General features: G+C 35.8%; 1 protein-coding gene across 2 annotated transcripts in view; it reads right to left on the minus strand.

Moving 5' to 3' along the window:
- Positions 1-21,497, minus strand: part of WDR72 (WD repeat domain 72) — a 190,233-nt gene that overhangs the window by 57,692 nt on the left and 111,044 nt on the right. For both annotated transcript variants that reach the window (XM_029238335.1, XM_029238336.1), the window contains exon 17: positions 17,347-17,542. In XM_029238335.1, coding sequence (XP_029094168.1) covers positions 17,347-17,542 — 196 coding nt within the window. The remainder of the gene's footprint in view (positions 1-17,346; positions 17,543-21,497) is intronic.

Genomic DNA, 21,497 nt, shown 5'->3' on the forward strand with positions numbered 1-21,497 from the left:
ATGTGTGCTTAAAGAAAACAAACAAACAAGGAAAAAAAAAAAAAAAAAACCTTTTTGCCTTTTCTCCGTAAGAACTTGATCTTTGGCTAACTCTAGTTGGATTCTCTTGGTAACTTGATAAAGGTAGAATGCCAGCAGTTCAAGGAGACATTACTGATAGTAAAAATGACCTCTCATTGGTAAATTGTGTCTGGACTAGGAAGAGCTGTAAGTGAGCCATAAAAGCCCATTATCGTAGCTTTGGGTGTCCTTGACGGTGGACCTGGCAAGCCAATGCCTATGGAATTGCTACAGGAGATACAAGGCTGTTTAGCAGGATGACTTCCAGAGCTGAACTGCTGGACTGCTGGATTCCTATGAGGAATGTCCAGTCGGCCAGCTATGGTTCCCAGTCTCTGTCTTTCTGAGTAGACAGGTGCCAGGTGCAGTGTGTGGTTATCTTGTGAGTCTAATTGTTTAGTTGATCCTAAAGAAAAACCTCTGGGGAGCATTGCACCATTGAAAGGTCTTAATAGGAGAGTTGATTTGAACAAATGTGTTTTTATAAATCACTTAAGCTATGGAAGGCAGTTGTCTCTAGGACAGGTTACTCTAATAATATATTAAACTGAGTTAGTTAATACTCTTCCTGGAATAAGATGGAAGCCTACAAGGGGTAAAAGGGAGAAAAGCACCCCGCTTTTAAGTGGCTCTAACCCTATCAAGTGGGACTTAATAGGCATGTAAACTGGTTTTAATATCTTTTTGTAGATGGTTCATCTGCCACGTACAGGAGAAAACGTTCAGTTTATTGGCAAGTAAGAACAACCAGAGAAAAAGGGAGAAATACTAAATGGCCATTTATACCACCAGGCCATTTTTTAAAAATCAGCAAATATTGGAAAGGGTTAGTTTTGAATACTGTCTCACTCCTTAACTAGCTATATCTGGACCTCTCTCAGCTTCAGGTTCTTAGGCAGAAAAACAAAGGGCTTAGACTCAATGACCTCCAAATGATCTTGACTCAAAGGTCCTATGAGTCCTATTATCTGATACCACTCATATGCCAAGTACTATACTAATCTCTAAAATCCCTCTCTTCACCCACCATAAGGATATTCAAAATCAAGTAAATACCAAACGCCTATAACAGAAACATCAAGGCTGTAGTCAGTCCTTATCCAAGGTAGAACTGAGGACTACATTATTTCTCTTCATCCATATTTTACCCTGTGAACATGCTGATCACATCTATCTCTGAAGAACTTTATTATGTGCTTTAGATTCTTCAAGTGGCAGGTACTATGGTAGGCTCTGATAGGCCAATCTAGTCTGAGATCACTCAAGACAGACGCCCACAGGTCTAGAGTACTTACTGCAACATTTGCCCACCGTAAACTCTCAGTGACCGCTGATGGTTGGCAGAATTAATAGAGATCACTAATAATTTAGTACTCCTGTGGTCTTCAACCATCTTGAAAAAAGACATAAAAATCCAATATAATTTAAGCCGAATATCTAAAACAAAATGATGTGAAGTGAAAATAATTTAATTTTTAAAAGCCTGTCTCTAAGAGATCTAAGCACTTGCATATCTTAAAGGGCCACTCAAATGTACTGACATATGGTTATGTGACATTAAGAATTCAGGAGAAAATCTCTGTTTTTACACAAAGTTTTGAATTAGGAAATTTCAGTGAAAAGCATTGCGTGTACTTCCAGGAAATCTCATCATGATCTCAGTGTAATAGCCATTTGTAAAAGAGCTCTGAACTGAGTCCATGCCAGGGAGCATTATTGGAAAATGGCCCTCTCTGATGACTTCCTGGAATTCCTCTCTGTGCAAGTCAGCAGCTTGCTTGGCACCAGCTGGCACTAAACTGAGGTACTGGGAAATGTAAGGTGCATTCCTAGGTGACATGGTTTGCACTTTTATAACTTGAGTCTTAAAAGGAGGCAGCCAGACAACAGGTCACATTATTCAAATTATGAGATCAGTCTCCTTTTAAAAAATAAAGCATACAACTGAAAGGGCCACGGAAATGAAATTGAGGTAATTAGGCAAGTATTTGTTGCACTGCTGCAGTTTTGTACTAAGCTCAGGGGTGGACAGAAGAAATGATACAGTTCTTTCCTCATGATGCTGTCCAGAGGTTTCTAACTTGCATTCCATGGAACTTCAGCATTTCTCAGAAGGAATTCATAACTGTCTGATTCAAATTTTCTCTTTAAAATATATATCACAGCTATTGTTAAAGAACCATGATTTTAAAAGGCAAGTTATTGTACTATTTTTAATAATCTTGGAAAAAATAAACACATTGATTTATTCTGCCAAATAGCTGTTTCTGTGCAGATCTAAGATTAATCTCTGGTTTATATTTAAATTTATAAATGTATCATCTATTAAAGAGGTTGCATGAATGTGTTTTACTTTAGTGGTAGGCAGTTTCACTCATGTAAAATTATACAGACAAGTGCTATTGAAGTGCTATTCTGCTTACCAGGATGAATCATAATTTTTTCAGTCTAGTATATCCAAAGCAATATACTAAAGTGAATTGGTTGTTGAGACCAAAAGTTTATATGACCGTCATCCATCTGTCTTAATTTCATATCTCATAATTCATAGAATTTGATAGATGGTTTCAGTTTTACAAAAGATTCAGTTACTTATGAAAGTTTTAAAACGCCAATTTAGGTCATTTCTTAAATAGCAAAAAGGAGCTAGTCATTGGTAAAAATCTTTAGAAATGTTTATGCTTTACATATGAGATGGAAGTTATTGGTGAAGCTTGGCTTTATTTTTCTAATATTTTGCAACTTCTCAGTTATGGTTATGTAGAAGATCCCATATGCAGGTGAAAACAACCTAGCTCACTTCATGAACTAGGTTGTAATTATTTTGTAGTAACTTTCTGATATTTAAGCAATTTTTTATATAGTGACAGATCACAGCTTTTTTTTCTGGGAATTAGAAATGGAAAATTTTAGAACTTCTGTTCTAAAAAAGCCTATGAAGGTTTACTTGACTTTTTCCACTGCTGATTTGATAAAAGGAATGAATAGTTTTGGATTACTGCTACACATTAAAAGTACAGATTAAGAATATTAAAATTTATAACTGTGGCTTGTGAATTTGGGAAATTGAGGATTGAGGCAAGGAGAAGACAGGGAAAGTGAGACTGTATTCAGTACAACTTGGAAGGGAAACCTGCCAATTGTAATAAATAAAAAGACTTATGATGCCTTCACCCTCTTCATATAGTTGTTATAACTGGAGCATCTAAGTGCTTTATACCATTAGTCACCACTATACTGCACTTTCATTCTTACATTTTTTCAGTACATTTTATATGTATGACTTATTCCTGCAGAATAACTAGAAACAGCATATGTGCCTTACATACAGATTCCAGAAAAAGAACTCAGCTAAGTAAACTTATTTTTTAAATCCAGTTCTGTAATGATGTTTGTTATAAGACACGTGGTTTTTCCGGTAAAACATATTCTCCTGTAGCTTCACTTTCCATGCATGGACTTCTTCCAGGGCCGTACTCGTTTCTTAAGCTATATCATGGTGGAATCTTATCCTTTATAATGTTTTGGAGAAAGCTGAGGGTGGCGCCTGCACAATTTGATTTGGTGTAAAAATACACACCAAATCCGATTTCTGTTACATTAAGGCGTTCTCTGACAAAATATACAGAACAAGAAATGAAGTGAATTGTGTTTTAGAAATATCTTGCAAGCTTGTTTCCCCGAATACCTGACCACTAATTTTAAAAAATGGATCAAAACCCAGTTTAATTGAATATTTAATAGATGATTTAATGTTCAAGTTAAGATACATTTTAAATGCTAAATATAAAAATGATTTGTGTTTGCTTACTGGAAATATTTGTAATACATGTGAATATGTATAATAAACCAATATTTAAAGCAACTTTACCATGGAAGGAATGAAAACACTATCTTCAATTTATAAACATACTACATTCATCAAACTATATTTTTGACTAAGAGTTGGTTTTTATAATATGAATATCATAACATGGATTGCCATTAACAGTAGAAATAGTTTAACTCATTTTTTAAAACGTGTAACATATTTTCCTTTAAAATGAGCCACTGGAAACATAAAAATGGCAACATCCTCCTAGGAATTTAGCTAGAGGGAGACACATCAATTTGAATAAATAAGTGAGCTTGCTCTTTTATAAATTCCATCCTGTACATGATGCCCCATGACTATGATTTACAGAAAAGAATCTGAGATTAGCAAATAGGAGCATGCAATTTAGTCTAAGACCATTTTCCAACAAGTCATATCAACATAGCAAAGGTACTTAAGTCTTTCATGCCCTAGTTTTCCTTTCATTGAAATGGGCAAAGGCTTACTTTATTTGAAAATAATCCGCTTATTTATTTTTTTTTAGTTTCTGAAAATAATGGTAAAATAAATATTTTGGCAGTCCTGAAATGAACATTTCTGCACAGTACATTATGAATAGACTCTAGATAATTTGGAGAGCTTGAAACAGGAGAGACCTAAGAAAATTCTAAAAACTCCTTTGCATTCCTCAGCATTAGACACAGACACATTATGGTATCTGAGTACTACTAAATTCTCCCGACTTATTTGCTACAAAAAAAGACTGATTAAAACCTTTCGTTTTCTTTCAGCATTATGAGAACCTCAGACAAGTTTTAGTGGATAACTTACTGATTCACACAGGTGAGTAGGCTATTCTATACTGTATTACAGGTATTTGTGCCATTACCTTCTGAAACTCTGTTTCATAGTACAGAGTCTGTCATATAAAAAATAAATGATACTGCCCAATCTCAGCAGTTTGAAAGAAACTAAATCAATGGCATAAGGGAAGCAGGTGATGTAATGACTCTAGACTTAAGTAGATGACTTGAAGAGATAGATCATGAAGTTTAACCTTTGAAATTATTCATTGGTTATTAATATAAACACATGAAAAAGCACATCTCAAAGTTACCTTGCTTTGCTAAAATTCTATTCATTAAATCAAGTTGGTTTTTTTTTTTTAAATGGTAAAGAGAAGTAATATATCCTATTCCTGGAAAATGTCTAATAGCAAAGACTTAATAAGCCTGGTCTTACTTAATGTTTCAGTAAAGGATGTTGATAGAAAAGGAGGTCAATAATGTCTACATAAATCCATACACAGAGAAACGAAAAATGGAATGAATGGTGAAACCCAAACTTGTCAATCTATGGTAAGTGATCCAAATGCATCCAAAACAGCTGAGAAATCAGACCAAGTATTGTACAAATACGAGTTGGGAAAAATTTAAGAACTGACTCAGATGGATGCGAGATTGAGATAGTGACCAAATATAAAGAAAAAGAAATAACTTCAAATTAGCACCAAGAACCACAGCAACTCTGAAGGTGTTACTAACGTGACCTGGATTCTGATGATCCTGAAGAACATTCAGTGTCATTTGGTCTAAAAGCAAGGAGACAAAATTTCTCTCCTCTTTGTAATGTGAACATACTTTTTTTCTCTATGTGAGATAAAGCACTAATGTTCTGTCTAAATAACCTAATTTCGTGAAGAGGTGATAAAAATTTTAAGGAAAATAAGTATTGCTTTACAAATAAATACCAAACAGAGAGGTATTCTGACAAAATTTGGAAACAAGGATTCTTTGCAGCTCCTGCTCTATTCACTGTCTACTTTGCACTGGAAATGCCTCACTTCTCCTCTTAAAATAATTTGTAATGGCTCCCTTTATCTTTCAAGAAAAAGCCCATTGCCAGATCCTTTACATTCTAGGTGTCTCACCTTCTGGATCCAGACTGGAGCATCCTCATCTCCTGTACCCTGCCCACACAAAATTTACCCCTATTTCCTGACCAGACCACATTGTATTCCTCTGCGTCTGTCTTCATGTTATTCCTTTTGCCTGAAATACCCTTTCTGCATCAAGTTCTTTCCCACTGGTGTCAGTTGGGTCCTCCCAGAAGCAGATGTTAAGATGGCATTAGAAACACAAAACAACACTGACTCTATGCCAGGCCCAGAGCCTGCGTTCGAGGACACAAAGATGAAAGTGAAAGGATAGAACAAGAAGTTCTTTTTTCTAATGGAGGAGACAGAACTGCAATCAGATGATTTACTACACATCCTTGGAAGTACTATGGCCAATGTAGAAACAACATGGGTGGAGTACAAAGGAAGGAGCAGACAATGCGGAGCTAAGGAAGGAACTTCTTGAGTTAGTTGGGGGTTCCTAATTCCGTCACCTCCCTGTGCATTTTCAAAAGGGGAGAAGGATAGAAACAAAGAAAGGCATCAGAATGTATAGAATCCCTTTCTGAAGGCTTTGGTTGTCAGCAGGGTTGGTACTGCCCCCTAGAGGAAGGCTTTGGAAACTGCTGAGGCAAGGGACCTTTGGTTTCCTCAGTGATTGTGGAGACACTCACTGGCATTCAGTGGGCAGGGACCAGAACTGCCAGATGTCCAGCAGTGTTCAGGACGGTCCTTCGCAATGAAAAAATTGTCCTGATATTTCACATGGTTTCCAAATTTTCCACTGGACGTTCCTGGAAGGGAAAGCCCTGCTTATAATTTCTTGAGTCCAGAACCTAACTTAATTTTACACACAGGGATCTTTCAAGGTTTTGATTATACCTCCAATTTTCTAGGAAGGACACTAACCTTGTATGTCAAAGAATGGCCACATTTCACTGATGTTGTCCAGAACCTTACCAAGAAAAATCCATCTGGACACCCATGTCACTGACAGCACCACCATGCGTGTGCAGGGACTGCATTGGCAGCTGTCGTATTCTCAGCAGTGAAATGTTTCCTGGTCAGCATTTTATTATTTCTTTTAGTATAGTTATGCCCAAGCTTTTACCTACTAACATATTTTTATTATAAATTTCTTACTCTTTGTTTTTTATCCTTTAAATTGTATAAAAATTATTTGTGTAAAGAGGTTATATTACTTATGAACTTCATTTTAGAATTAGAAAGGGAACATTACAAAACAGTAGCAATATTTCAGTCCGCTTTAGGACTGAAAGAGTTGAGAAACACCAGGGCCCATGTTCATCTGCATCAGGTAAAAGAAAAAAAAAGGAACAACTCTTCTTTGAAACAGCTGTCTTCATTTCTTGTGGCTTGTTCTCCGGGGTTGCCTTGTTTTTTGCCTTCAAGCAGCTGTCGGCATTAATTTTTCCTGATAGCTCTACAGACAGATAAATTGCCCCTGAACTAAATAAATAAATTTGAAGAAATGCTTCTGGATTAACATTTTAGAAGAAAGCCATCATCCCTATAATGATTTTTTCCATTCTCCTATCTACAGACGATTAACATATTATTTAGCATTTCTTCCATTTTGCCTTAGACCAGAGTTCTTTGATACATGTCTGTCACTGTCATTTATCATTCCTCCACTCACACAGGCAACAAACATTTAATGAGCACCCATCATGGGCCACGTGGTGCATTAGCTGCTAGGAGCACAAGATTAATAAGTTCCAACTTTTGCCCTCAAGGAGTTCAGAGAGGTGGGAAAGAAAGGCAAATAAATAAACAATTAGAGTGCTAGATGATATAGACTATTTAGAAGGATATACAAGAAATGTATAAAATGATGTAATAAAAAATTTGAGTACCTTACATTGAACTTTTGACATAGTGCTTAATAAGAGATGTTTTGAAGTTATTCAAATTGTTCCAAGGGTGAAAGTTGGGCAGATATATTGGCAAGTTAAAATGGAAAAGTAACGGTCGCGCCAGCAAGGTGAATGAAATTCTGATGGAATGGGGTATTCCAACGACATGAGAACATATGGATATTTTTTCCATCAACCACCATTTCTCTAGCAATTGCCTTGCCATTTGCCAGACACTGTACTATCTGCTGAGAACACAAAGCTGACTAAATCCCTGCTTTTTCTCTCAAGGAATTTAGTTATATCAAAATTATTTCCAGAACTAGGAATGCATATCTATATTGGCTAATGGAATTGCATTAGATGGAGGAACTAATATCACACAAAGTGCCAGGCTCAGAAATAGGAATGGAGTCAATAAGGAGGAGGCTGACTCAAGTGAGCCAGGCTGTAAGCAGAACCCCAGGTTAGCAGTGTTAAGGGCTGCTGGCTACAGGAGATCACAAGTGAGCCAGAAATCCAAAGAGAGGCAGATGAGTCAGAACCCAGGATGTGCATCCAAATACTGAGGAAATAGTGTTTGACACAGCAGCTCTTTAAACACTTCCCTGGAGAAGCGGTAGCTGAATGAAGAATAAGAAGATGAGTTTCAGGCAAGTCTCCGGGCTCTCTAAAAACATCAGATTGAAACCAGATCATGACAAAATGAGTAGTGAAGTGCCAAATAATCAACCATCAGGAAAGAAGTTTTCTGAATGGTTACAAGCTAGACTCATTCATGTGTCTATTTTTAATTTTTTTGTCAGCCTATGTGCATACACGTGATCCTGGGATGATGATGTTTAGAAAACAATTTTCATGTGTATATTCAAGACTATATCTGGCTGCTAAAGAAAAGCAATCAGCTGATTTTCCTTGTCCTTTTCTTTTACTGATTAGGAGTTGGCTGGATCTTTAGCACAAGCTACCCCGTGGTCCACCTATTCATCCATCCACTCAATAATCACTTATTACCAGCTACTAGGTGAACGACCATCCCAGATGATGGGAGGGAAAAAGATAAATAGACCCAACCCCGTCCTTGAGAGGTCAGTGTTGGGAAGCCAGTCTCTGTTTGGAGAACAATAGTGCAGAACACATTGATTGCAGCAAGAGAATCTAGATCACTTTTCCTTTGTCAATAACTTTAAATGGGTATGCAGACAATAATCAATAAAGTGGTGCCTGCACAACTGTTACCAAGGAACTATTTAACTCAATTCCTTGATGCTACCGTCTCTGCCCAGCTGGGCCAGGTTGGCATTCTGATTGCTCATCAGGAAAAAAGACGATGCAATACTCTAGTTCTTCGTATGCCAAGATGAAAGTCATCAATCTCAATCTCTGTGAAAGATGAAACTCTTTGGTAAAAAGAGCAGTGAGCTCTATCAGTCTTTCTAAGGCGATGCAATCTTTAAGATGATACAGAGAGGGCAGAGGCAGTGGAGGAGTTCAGAAGAATTTATATGGGGAAAAGGGAAATGATAAAATTTCTCCACCTATTTTACAAGAAGCTAAAAATAAGACAGAACATGTATTAAACCCAAAGGCAACAGTGTTTCTTGAAAGGTATGTGGTGTACTCTAGGTGGTAAATTATTTGCTTGTCATATGTAAAATCATCATCATCTAACATGAATATCTTGCTTTTTAAGTCAGTTAAGCCTATTACATGGTTCAAATTAATCTATTAAAATGAAAATTTCACTTTCCTCTTCTCTTCCTCATATACTGCTAACCCTTCCCCTTTTTGACTGATATGTATATGCCGAATCTTTTTCATTTCTAACATTTACTAGTTGGCATTGCCAGTTCCCAGGCATAAAGCCTTTTAATTTTTAACACTAAAACTTATATTCATATAAATTTATATTCCAAACAAAAGTCTTAGTATTAAGTACATCTTTAGTGAAATAGCTTACAGTGTCTCATCCAAAGTTTAGTAGAAATTAGGTATTTGCTGATTACTTGATTCAAGAGAGTATTTTCCTCCATTGCTCTGCCAAATATCTGGGGCTTTGCTGCCTTGTGATCCCCAACACGGGTTATACCTATCTCTGTAACTGTCATATAGGAGCCACTTGGTAAATATTTGCTGAATTAAGAAATAGTGAAGGAAAATAGTGATTACTTGGAAGACAATGCCAGATAGTAATGAAGAACCCAGATTTTGATGTCAGACTGCCTGGGTTTGACTCTTGGTTCTGTTGTTTGTTGGTAATAAGACCTTGGGAAAGTTGCTTAACTTCTCTGTACCTGTTTTCTCATCAATAAAATGGGTATAACAATACTACCTATCCCCACAGAATTGTTGCCTGGATCAAGTGATTTAAGGTATGTGAGGCACTTAGAACATACTCAGCCATATCTGTGTTAGCTGTTATTATCATCACTATCACTATCATTGTTATTCTGGAAGGCTGAGGGTTAGGAGAGAAAGGCGTTGGCACAATGAGATTCAAAGAGGACACAGATATTTTCCAGAGGAGTTAAGGACATATGGGTTTCTTTCTAATATTCAGGTTCCTCATTTATGCATGTATGGAGCAGATAATTCTTGCGAGGAAGAAAAGGGATTGCGTGGCTTTAGTGATCTTAGCAAACAGCTGTCTTCTCCTACTCCAACTATTTTTGCTTGGCTAAATCATGTTCATCTCTCAAGTCTTGCATTAGGCAACTGTTCTTCTAAGAAGCTTTCTTGACCTCAAAGTCTGGGTTAAGTACCTCTGTGATGCGTTCCTGCAGACTATTCCATGGCTTCTGACACACTTATGGTTATCTTGATGCTAGTTTATGGTCTTCGACTGGGGATTTTCAATTAGTTCTCTGTGTACCACCAACTCTTGGATCAGTACACAGAGGCATAGAGGAGTGATGCATAAAGATGTATTCAAACTTTTGGAGACAGCACAGTGTGCAATATACTATATCAAGTTACCAACCCTGCATACCCAAAAGCTTATCATATCTGCCTTCTGATTCCACCCAAGGCTGTGGTTGGGATACTTTCTTGCACAAAATAGCAAGGAAGAATTTGATGCACGCATCACCAATATATGTATGTTTGTTTATAAACAATATACATGCTATTAGTATATCCACATTAAGTCCACTCTAAAATGTACACAAATAGAACTACCATATGACCCAGCAATCCCACTACTGGGCATATACCCTGAGAAAACCATAATTCAAAAAGAGTCATGTACCAAAATGTTCATTGCAGCTCTATTTACAATAGCCCGGAGATGGAAGCAACCTAAGTGTCCATCATCGGATGAATGGATAAAGAAAATGTGGCACATATATACAATGGAATATTACTCAGCCATAAAAAAGAAACGAAATTGAGTTATTTGTAGTGAGGTGGATGGAACTAGAGTCTGTCATACAGAGTGAAGTAAGTCAGAAAGAGAAAGACAAATACCATATGCTAACACATATATATGGAATATAAGAAAAAAAAATGTCATGAAGAACCTAGGGGCAAGATGGGAATAAAGACCCAGACCTACTAGAGAATGGACTTGAGGATATGGGGAGGGGGAAGGGTAAGCTGTGACAAAGTGAGAGAGTGGCATGGACATATATACTCTACCAAACGTAAAATAGATAGCTGGTGGGAAGCAGCTGCATAGCACAGGGAGATCAGCTCGGTGCTTTGTGACCACCTAGAGGGGTAGGATAGGGAGGGTGGGAGGGAGGGAGACACAAGAGGGAAGAGATATGGGAACATATATATATGTATAACTGATTCACTTTGTTATAAAGCAGAAACTAACACACCATTGTAAAGCAATTATACTCCAATAAAGATGTAAAAAAATAATAATAATAAATTAAATGTACACAAAAATTAAAATTTCAAAAGGACATTAACACACAGACACACACACACACACACACACACACACGACAATGCCATTTACATCTTATTTGCTTAAGCTTGCATTATTAGAATTATCTTCAATCTGTAGTTTCTTGGCAGGAAATTTTGCTCATTTTCTGAGAGTTAGTTTAGTTAATACTAGAAAATAAAATCTGTAGATCATCTAAGCAAGGACACTTGAAACTGAACATAGCAGAGTCAGCCTTCTCTGAAGTGAGTCTTCTACTCTCCTTCAGCATACCTGGAATGTCCTAGGTGACACTACACTAACCAACGTAGGTTTCAAATCAGGATACCAGGGTCAATCTTCGTATCAAGGATATTTTTGTTTGAAAAAATGCAAGTATAGATTTTCATTATCTCACTCCTCCATATCCAATTCGTCAGCAAACACTGTCAGCTATACCTTCAAATGCATTCAGAATCTGATCACTGCTCATCTTCTCCATCCAAGCCACCATATTTGTTCCAGGTTGCCATCATTTGCATTAGCATTATATGGCCTCCCAACTGGTCTTCCAGCTTCTGTCCAGGGCCCTGAACTTCAGGCAATGAGATCCCATTAAAATATGTGCCCTTTGTCCGCTCAACTATTTTCCCATCTCACTCAGAGAGAAAGCCTAGGACCTCGCTCTGATACACAAAGCATTCTATGACGATCCCTCATTACTTCTCTACTCCTTGCTTACTCGCCTTACACAGATCTTTCCTAAATGACTTCTGTGGCTATAAAGAAGAATGCATTGGCCTTCTCACTTAGCCTTAAGACAAAGGTGGAGGTGGATGATGCATTTACCATAACTAAAGATGGTCAAGAAAGAGTTTCCCTGTGAGGTAGTCAGACACTGTGTTTCAAAGCCTTTCTACAACTAGATAGATTTCCTTCTGAGAAATTCAGCAAGCAGATGAAGACTGTCCCAAGCCAGTCCTTCTACTGATGGCCACCAGGACCATAAAACTTTTCTGTTGAATATATGTTTATTTACTACAAAATAATGGTTTTACTTAAAGAGGACATTTTCATTATTTAATTTTGCAGATAAAACTTTAAAAATTGTGCACATAATAAAGATTATTTGCAATACCCATATCTGATGCATTATCTTCACAACCACACAGTTTAACGTGAATTTAAATTCAGCCAGTAATTCTAAGGTGACAGTTTTATCTACAAAGCCTCCATTTGTATTTCAAGCAATTTGTTTAATGGAACAATTTAGAATACTTGTTTAAACTGATCCAAATAACATTAAAAAGAAAAGTTAAAGGAAATAACTTTCAAATGCATTTTAATAATAGAAACCACTGCTGTTTTTTAAAGCAATGAATCTTAGCCTTAAATGTGAGTGTTAATTACACAATTTCTTATTAAAGAGATTCAAGGAAGATAGCAATGCAATCGTTATAAAAATGTAAACTCAGATAAAATCCACCACTCTCCCATAAAATACTGATTCACAAATATTAAGACCTCAAATAAAATACACGCTGTGAAATGTAACAAGTGAAACACTGAAAAATAAGATACAAAATTATAAAGTTCAAACATATATTATGCTTCAATTCTCACTTTACTGATTTGCACCTCATGTACAAACAGTTCAAGGAACCTGGTGATTTTCCTTATTAAAAGGGCTGAGATGGCAATGATTGAACACGCTGCATTTTCTTTGTTAATAGAAAGTATGATTTATGAGAAGGGAATAAAAATCTAAGAAAACCACTCGATAAATTATTCAATTTTCAGACCAAGCTGATTTAGAGCAAATTTCCTTCATGCTACCAGTATGGGAAATGTAGCTTATTGGATAAGAATGCAGTGTTTAAGAGAATATCTGGGCTCGTTTCCTTGTTTTTAGTAATTTTGTGACTGTAGACAAGGCACATACCTCCTGTAAGTCCAGTTTATTCATTTAAAAAATGGAATAATAATAATAAGTGTGTCAGCACCAGTGGCTTTCAAGATAGCTAGTATGGTGATGAACTTTTTTTGAAATATTATTTATTTTTATGTGTATGAGAAAGATACATAATTAGTATGTCAACCTGAACATAAACAGAGACTTATGTCAGGAAAAGCCTACGTAGCACCATGGGAATCTCTCTTTCTCAGAGAGTAGTTCTTTTCAGCTGTACTTTGTGACTTCAATTCCATGAACATGGACATTTTTTAAAAAACTGTAAAATTGTTTACACAGACAACTCAAATATTGGAAACAGAGCCTTAGGGTTCATGTGGATCATGTGAAAATAAAAGGAAAAAGTGAGCTAGCATTCCTAAATTACTTAGCCTAGTGTTAGAGCATATTAAGAATGTAATAACTCTTGTTGTTGTTAATATTATTTTTTCCTTATGGCTATTATTGTCATATTACCATAATGCTAATAAACCAAACATAATCTACCCTGGCATAAAAGAAGTTTATGAGTATCTGTACAAAAAAAAATCATCTATTACTTTCCAAATGATTTACAAATAAGATGCATCAAGAAATCAAGGAACCAAGAAAGAATAAAAGAAATTAGAAAAAAAAGATGGGGGAATGGGGAGCTCACAGAGGAAAACTGAACAAGGACCTGATAAAATCAAACAACATAAACCATTTATCATAAGAATATTTGATAAAATGATGTATGTTGCAGTGACACTGGGGTTAAGTAAATCTCCCAATAACATTTGAAGAATAATCATATCTGGTGAATAGCACATACACCATCTTCTTAACCTTTAAATCAGGACATTTGAAATAAATAAAATAGCTTTTTACTTATTTATTTTTAAAAATTCCATGAAGTAATGCAGTATATACCACTAATAAAGGTCTAAAGCTTTTCTTATAATTTTACTTAGTTCCTCTGAATAGTTTAAAAAAATAGTTTTTTCCAAAAGGGGAAAAAAATGGCAATGTTAATATCCAATATAATATTGCTTAGAAATTTTCCTCTTCAGTGCTTATCTGCTTCCTATTTAATTGCAATTGTAGTTAATATTTTCCTACAGGGAATATTTCTCAGGAAAATATATGCTCATTATTTTGTGAATATGTTATATTTATTTTAAATAAAATATTCTAAATTTCATCCACCAACATATAAAGTAGCTTTAATAATTTTGTGTTCCAATTCTTATCACAAGCTAACCCTACATTTTCTTTTAACACTGGGAAAGGACCACTCAATAATGATCAAAAGATAGATAATATTTATTAAGATCCAGATTTTTTAGTCATAGTAAGACTGAGTTCCATAGAGTTAATAATTCTTATATCCGAGAACTAACTGGGGACAGAACAGGGCCCAATCTGGTGAAACTTCAAATAATGGGTAAGTCATGTGATAGCAAAGCTCATAAAAAGTTTCACCTTGATAGCCTACCATGAATTTCTCACCCAGAAATGAGGACCATGGGCCAAGGGATAAGTTAGACACTAAAGTTTATGCAGCTCAATATCAAAAAAAAAAACAACCCAATCCAAAAATGGGCAGAAGACCTAAATAGACATTTCTCCAAAGAAGATATACAGATTGCCGACAAACACATGAAAGAATGCTCAACAGCATTAATCATTAGAGAAATGCAAATCAAAACTACAATGAGATATCATCTCACACCAGTCAGAATGGCCATCATCAAAAAATCTAGAAACATTAAATGCTGGAGAGGGTGTGGAGAAAAGGGAACACTCTTGCACTGTTGGTGGGAATGTAAATTGATGCAGACACTATGGAGAACAGTATGGAGGTTCCTAAAAAAACTACAAATAGAACTACCATATGACCCAGCGATCCCACTACTGGGCATATACCCTGAGAAAACCATAATTCAAAAAGAGTCATGTACCAAAATGTTCATTGCAGCTCTATTTACAATAGCCAGGACGTGGAAGCAACCTAAGTGTCCATCAACAGATGAATGGATAAAGAAGATATGACACATGTATATAATGGAATATAACTCAGCCATAAAAAGAAACGAAATTGAGTTATTTGTAGTGAGGTGGATGGACCTAGAGTCTGTCATACAGAGTGAAGTAAGTCAGAAAGAGAAAAACAAACACCGTATGCTAACACATATATGTGGAATCTAAAAAAAAAAATTAAAAAAAGGTCATGAAGAACCTAGGGGCAAGATGGGAATAAAGACCCAGACCTACTAGAGAATGGACTTGAGGATACAGGGAGGGGGAAGGGTAAGCTGTGACAAAGTGAGAGAGTGGCATGGACATATATACACTACCAAACATAAAATAGATAGCTAGTGGGAAGCGGCCATATAGCACAGGGAGATCAGCTCCGTGTTTTGTGACCACCTAGAGGGGTGAGATAGGGAGGGTGGGAGGGAGGTAGATGCAAGAGGGAAGAGATATGGGGACATATGTATATGTATAACTGGTTCACTTTATTATAAAGCGGAAACTAACACACCATTGTAAAGCAATTATACTCCAATAAAGATGTTAAAAATAAATAAATAAAGTTTATGGATAAGGCGCAGAAATACCACCTAATGCGAGTTAACACATGATGAACACACTAGCTGTCTTTGGAGAGTTGGAAGAAACCTACTAAATGACACTACAGGTGCCTCTTCAAGTGAATCAAGAACACAAATATAGTCATTGAAAATTAAATTAAAAAGGAATTTTTCTACTTCTTGCTTGAAAGGTGTAATACAACTACAATTTTGTGATATGATCAAAAAGAAGTGTCTTAAAGTGGGTGAATTTGCCAGATAATTAAAGCTAATTTCTTGACAACAAGTAAACAAATGACTTGAAATTGCCATTGAGTTTTAACAAATTACTTATTGAATTTACCAGCCTTGCTGACTGTGTTGGCATTAGGAAATATTCTATCTATTTTGATCTTTGCCCTTTACTGAAAAAGCCTTTTCCTGCTGCATATACTCTCTCACTACATAATGCTCTCTAGTCAGTAATCTTATAAAAATAATAAGAAATAAATATAATGCATTTTTAAGAATGACACCTGTTTTAAGAGTTAACATTTTAAATATAGCAACATTTCTCTGAGTCCCAGATAAAAATCTCTTTCAACCTGAAACATGTCAATTTGTAACATGTTTTCCGGACAAATATATATATTTAATTATATTATAAATTCATTTGTTCATCAAAACCTTACTAATGAAGTTGAAAATCAAATTTTTGCTTAATGTTTTTTTACTGTTTTTTAGTTTTCATTTTTAAGTCACAACTAACAGGCTGAAAAATCAGATGACATTTTACAGCAGAAGTTTAGATTCAGTTGCTAGTCAAAACCATAAACACTATGATTATAAAGTTACAATGATAAAATTTGTTATAGAAAGAATCAAGTGGTCCAACTGTAAAACAGTGCAATTTTAGTTTGTCGTACATTTCTTACTCCCAGAAAAGAAAAAAAAAATGGCACATGGCTATTACCATGGTATCAAATGGAAACAAATTTAGGACCCATTATTATCAGGGTATCCTTATAATGTATGTCCCATTAAGCTATTACTGTTAGTTCTGTTTTCATTTTTACTGACTTAACTTTAAAACATTTTAATAAATAACATAAATTTTGTTCTGTAAAGAATTTATTAATTATAATAGAATTTAGAATTAGAAACTTGACATATGAGGAAATTGATAGCAGAAAAGGTCAGGAACAGGGCACTTGGCTTGGTTTTTGCAGAAATGATACATTGTGAACTCATTCTCAAAATGTTCTGAGTAGTAGAAAAAGTTCTGATGAAAGAGCATACCAATAAATTTTGCACTTACTTTGCAGAGGCAAAGTGTCTGTAATACACTGTAACTCTGGCTCCTTGGCCCATTCAGTCTTTGGCAGGATCTGTGTCATCTCATAGTCACCATTCTCTGCCACCAACGCTGGTTCACTGTCGACTGTTGTCTTTGTTAAGGTTTTCATGTGCTGTTGAACTTCCGCCAAAAGAACAGCTTGTATTGCTTCAGTTACCTGTAAAGTTTTTTCTTTTCTTTAATTAATTATTTTTAGTGTTATCATAAATGCTTGGAGTCTTATATAAAACCCAAAGTCTAGAATTTTGATTTGAATAAGTCTCACATAAATTGGAATGCTCCATTCCACGAAAATTACCATCTGAAACAATTGAAATGCAGTTACTGAAAATTGGCACCCAAATCATCATACTGTTCTTTTAAAAAAACCTCAAGAGAATGTAAAAGGAAAGTTTAAAGGGAGTTCTCAATTTTTTCTCATAAAATATTTTCATTTATACCAGAAGATAAAGAAACTTTTAATATATCACATTGTTCTGAAAGACAGGTTTAGTTCCTCAATGTCTAGCTCTAAAACATGATTTAGCTAAAAACCCTTGATTTAAACTAGGTTGAATACAGAAAGTTAAAGACAAGACTTTAATAGTAAATCTCACTAAACTGTGTGTATGTGTATATGGTTTTACATGGCTTAAAATACTGCAAAGCCTGCCTTCTGATTATTGCACCTACCCAGTCAAGGACCTGTGGTTGAGGGAAGGGGAAGGGAGATATTTAGCACAGGGCATCTAATCCAATATGTTCATTTTTAAAATGAAGAACCTGGGATGTGACATCCCAAGTTCCACACAGACATGGTGGACAGGCCTTCTAACCCCTGATTCTATGTCCTTAGTAGTATATGTCCTCCCAATGTTCTATACTCTTACATCTCAGTAAAAAGCCAGTGACAGTACCTTAGCCCCTTCCTGGTAAGAGATGAGGTAAGGTCCAGGAGTTAGGTAGAGTTCAAGGAAAGCCAAGACCTGAACTGGTGAGAGAAAAGGAAGGGCACTGCTGATCTAGATGAACTTGGGACACCTTTCCAGTATCCTCCCCTGGCTGATAGTTAAACCTTTAACATAGCCACGTCCCAATGCCCACTCTTTTCCCTTCAAAAGCCTATCCTCTGTCAAGATGACTCATGTTCCATAATTGCCATCGTCCCCTCTGCCTTCTTCCCAGTCTACCCATAGGATGCCTAGAGCTAGGGCTTTGGGACAACACCACTGAAACTGGTGATCGAGAGATGCTAATGCCCAAAACAGAGCAGGTATTCACTTAAATATTTATTTTGTCCCTTTTATGTGTCCTGGTAGCATGTGAGACCTTTAGGTTCCAGGGACACTTGAGAGTTTTTGCTGATGGCAGATGCTAGGTGAACTACAGGAGTAGAAGGAACTGGGTTCTAAACTCTATTCTAGAGTTTTAAATATAGGGAGCTTCCTGAAAGTATCAGAGGAGCTGCCTGATCACTGATCATCCCCCTATTCTTGTCCAGTCAGATGCTTGGTTGGGTCGTGAAAAAAGGCTAATGAATGATATGATTTTACTATTGGTTACCAAATCTATTAACATTGTAGTACTGCCTGTCACAATACAGGTGCATAACGCTTACATCATGTGAGGAGATACTCAACACTGTGAAAGCTGTTGCATACCATGAACACAACATAGAATTCTACACATTATGATACTGATGAGTCATGCTTATTAATATCTACCATATGCTGAGATACATTGTATATTAACTATTAGCTATGATATCTATTAACATATACTATTCTATATCACAATAAGTGAATCATGCTTATCATGTAGATATTATGATGGGACAACCTGTATTAATTATTCATGGACAATTTTACAACACCGAATTTATGTCATTTTAACTTTGCCACACATTTATTTGATAGCACTGCTTCCAAGACATGAATGATGTGGTAAACAGAGCTCTCAATCTGACATGAGAAGGTCCAAGTTCCTGATTTGACTATGACAGTTACTACAAATGTAACTTTTGACAAGTCACGTACTTCTCTGGGACTTCATGTCCATACTTATAAAACAGTCTGTGATGCTGAGAGAGGCTAGGACGAGAGCTTTCAATCACAGAAAGCTGTATGGAACTTGCTTCTGTTCATACCTATAAAAATCAGGAAGATATTAGAGGAAATCCTCAGAACTGTAGTACATCCAGACTATGGTCTATCCCTCAGAATGGGCAGTTTGGCCATGTGCTCCCATGGGATTATGGATGCCCTCTCAGAGCTGTGATTTAGAAAGTCCTCTTTCCACTAGATATAATATTCTATAACAACTTGGATCAATATTCTTTCTTAAAAAATACAGGGATTTATGCAGCTTCAATTAACATTTCTAATTATTAGATTTATATATCATGACCATATTATTTTTTACCTGTTAAATTTTGAAACTTTTTGACATATTTGTCACTACAAATGCATATTGCAGGAATAATCAATATGAGTATCATTAAAAAGCAAGATGAAGCAGAAACAGCAGAATGAAACATATTAACCACAATGAGCAGGTTACTCAGAGCCACAAAACTTAAAAGTGAATACAGAATGGCACATACCCAATTGGAGACAAACTCAAAATATACGCTTTGTGCTCAGTGTGAAGTCAATACATAGAGAAATGGTACAACTTATATAAGCATATAATAATGTTACAGTATCTGGTATACAGTGAGCCGTAAAACCAGGCTAACTGAATTGAAATAGATATTGTATACTTTAAAAATATACACTATGGAAAGTAAAATTTAATGATAGTTTCTGACTGTCAGTACTTAAGTGTCTAGCATATAAACAGAGTAGATAAATTTTGTAGATAGGTAGTAGGCATAGAATTTTTCCCAACAAAATATAAAATCTGTAGACATTATTTTATATAACTTTGTGATGTTAATACTGAGCTAAAATTGAAAGCACTATGGCTATAAAGCTGTCTTCCAAACACATATACAGTTTTCCTGAAAAGACAGATATGCAAAGCATTACACGCTTATGAAGGGATGTGCAGATTTAAAGTAAGTTTTAAAAATCCATTGTTTGGGAAAAGAGAGCCACATCTGGGCCATATTCTTTTTACTAGAAGTATTACTATGCCATAGCAAGCTAAAAATGTTAATGGTTTTCTACCAACACCTTGAAACAGCAAAGTATTGTAAAATAGTACAGAGTATTATAAAGACTCTTAAGGGCCCCTGTGGCCTGCTTGTGGTTTCAGTGTCCAGATTTTCTGGTATAAAAGCATTTTCCCAACACTCAGGCTCACATGAGCCTTTCATGTCTTGCATCATCTCCTGGAATAGCAATACTTCTCTCAGGAGGCCTGGATGTCATGATTTCACCCACTAGTGTCAGATTATAAAATCCAAAGAATGTTAGTGCTGCTTCAGAAACATGCAAGTTAGCAACCCCAAAACCTGCTGTTGCTTCTCCAGCATTTATTTCTATGTTGTGTATATTTCATGTGTGAGAAACAAAAAACAATCTCCAGACAAACTCATTCATCTGCGAAATTAACTCATCCTTACCCATTCCCTTAAAGGTACGCCCCCTTCAATTTCTGAAGTAGGATTATGCTCTTTTTTACAAAACCATTCCATTACCACCTAGTGTTCCTAAAATACATTAAAAAGCAGATTCAAGTTAACATGATTTGACTAACTGCTTAAATGAACAGCTTTATAAGGAATTTGAGGATTGGTTAATGAAGCATTTATATGGATACTTGCAAGAGCCTCTGTTTCTCCTGAGGGCCCCGGGAATTCTCATTCTCACTTTACACATGAGTAAAATAAATAATCAACAAGTTAAACCTATCTTCCAGAGTCATTCATCAGGTTAGTGGCAGAAATGAGAGGAGAAGCTTAAACTTCATACAGAGTGAGTAATAAATGCTCTAGTAATATTTGTCCTGCTGCCAGCATTTTACACAAGGTCATAGAATCATAGAACCTTAAGTTCCATTAGTCCAAACATATCCAAACCACATTAAAATTTATTTTAAGGTCAAACGAACAACTACAAAAGATCTTTAATTAGAGAAACTCAGGATAACTGTTTGATTGAATTCTTTTTTCCTTAAGAATTGTTTTC

The sequence above is a fragment of the Monodon monoceros genome, unplaced genomic scaffold, assembly GCF_005190385.1.
Source record: "Monodon monoceros isolate NGI ecotype Baffin Bay Population unplaced genomic scaffold, NGI_Narwhal_1 Super_Scaffold_21, whole genome shotgun sequence".
Lineage (NCBI taxonomy): Eukaryota > Metazoa > Chordata > Mammalia > Artiodactyla > Monodontidae > Monodon > Monodon monoceros.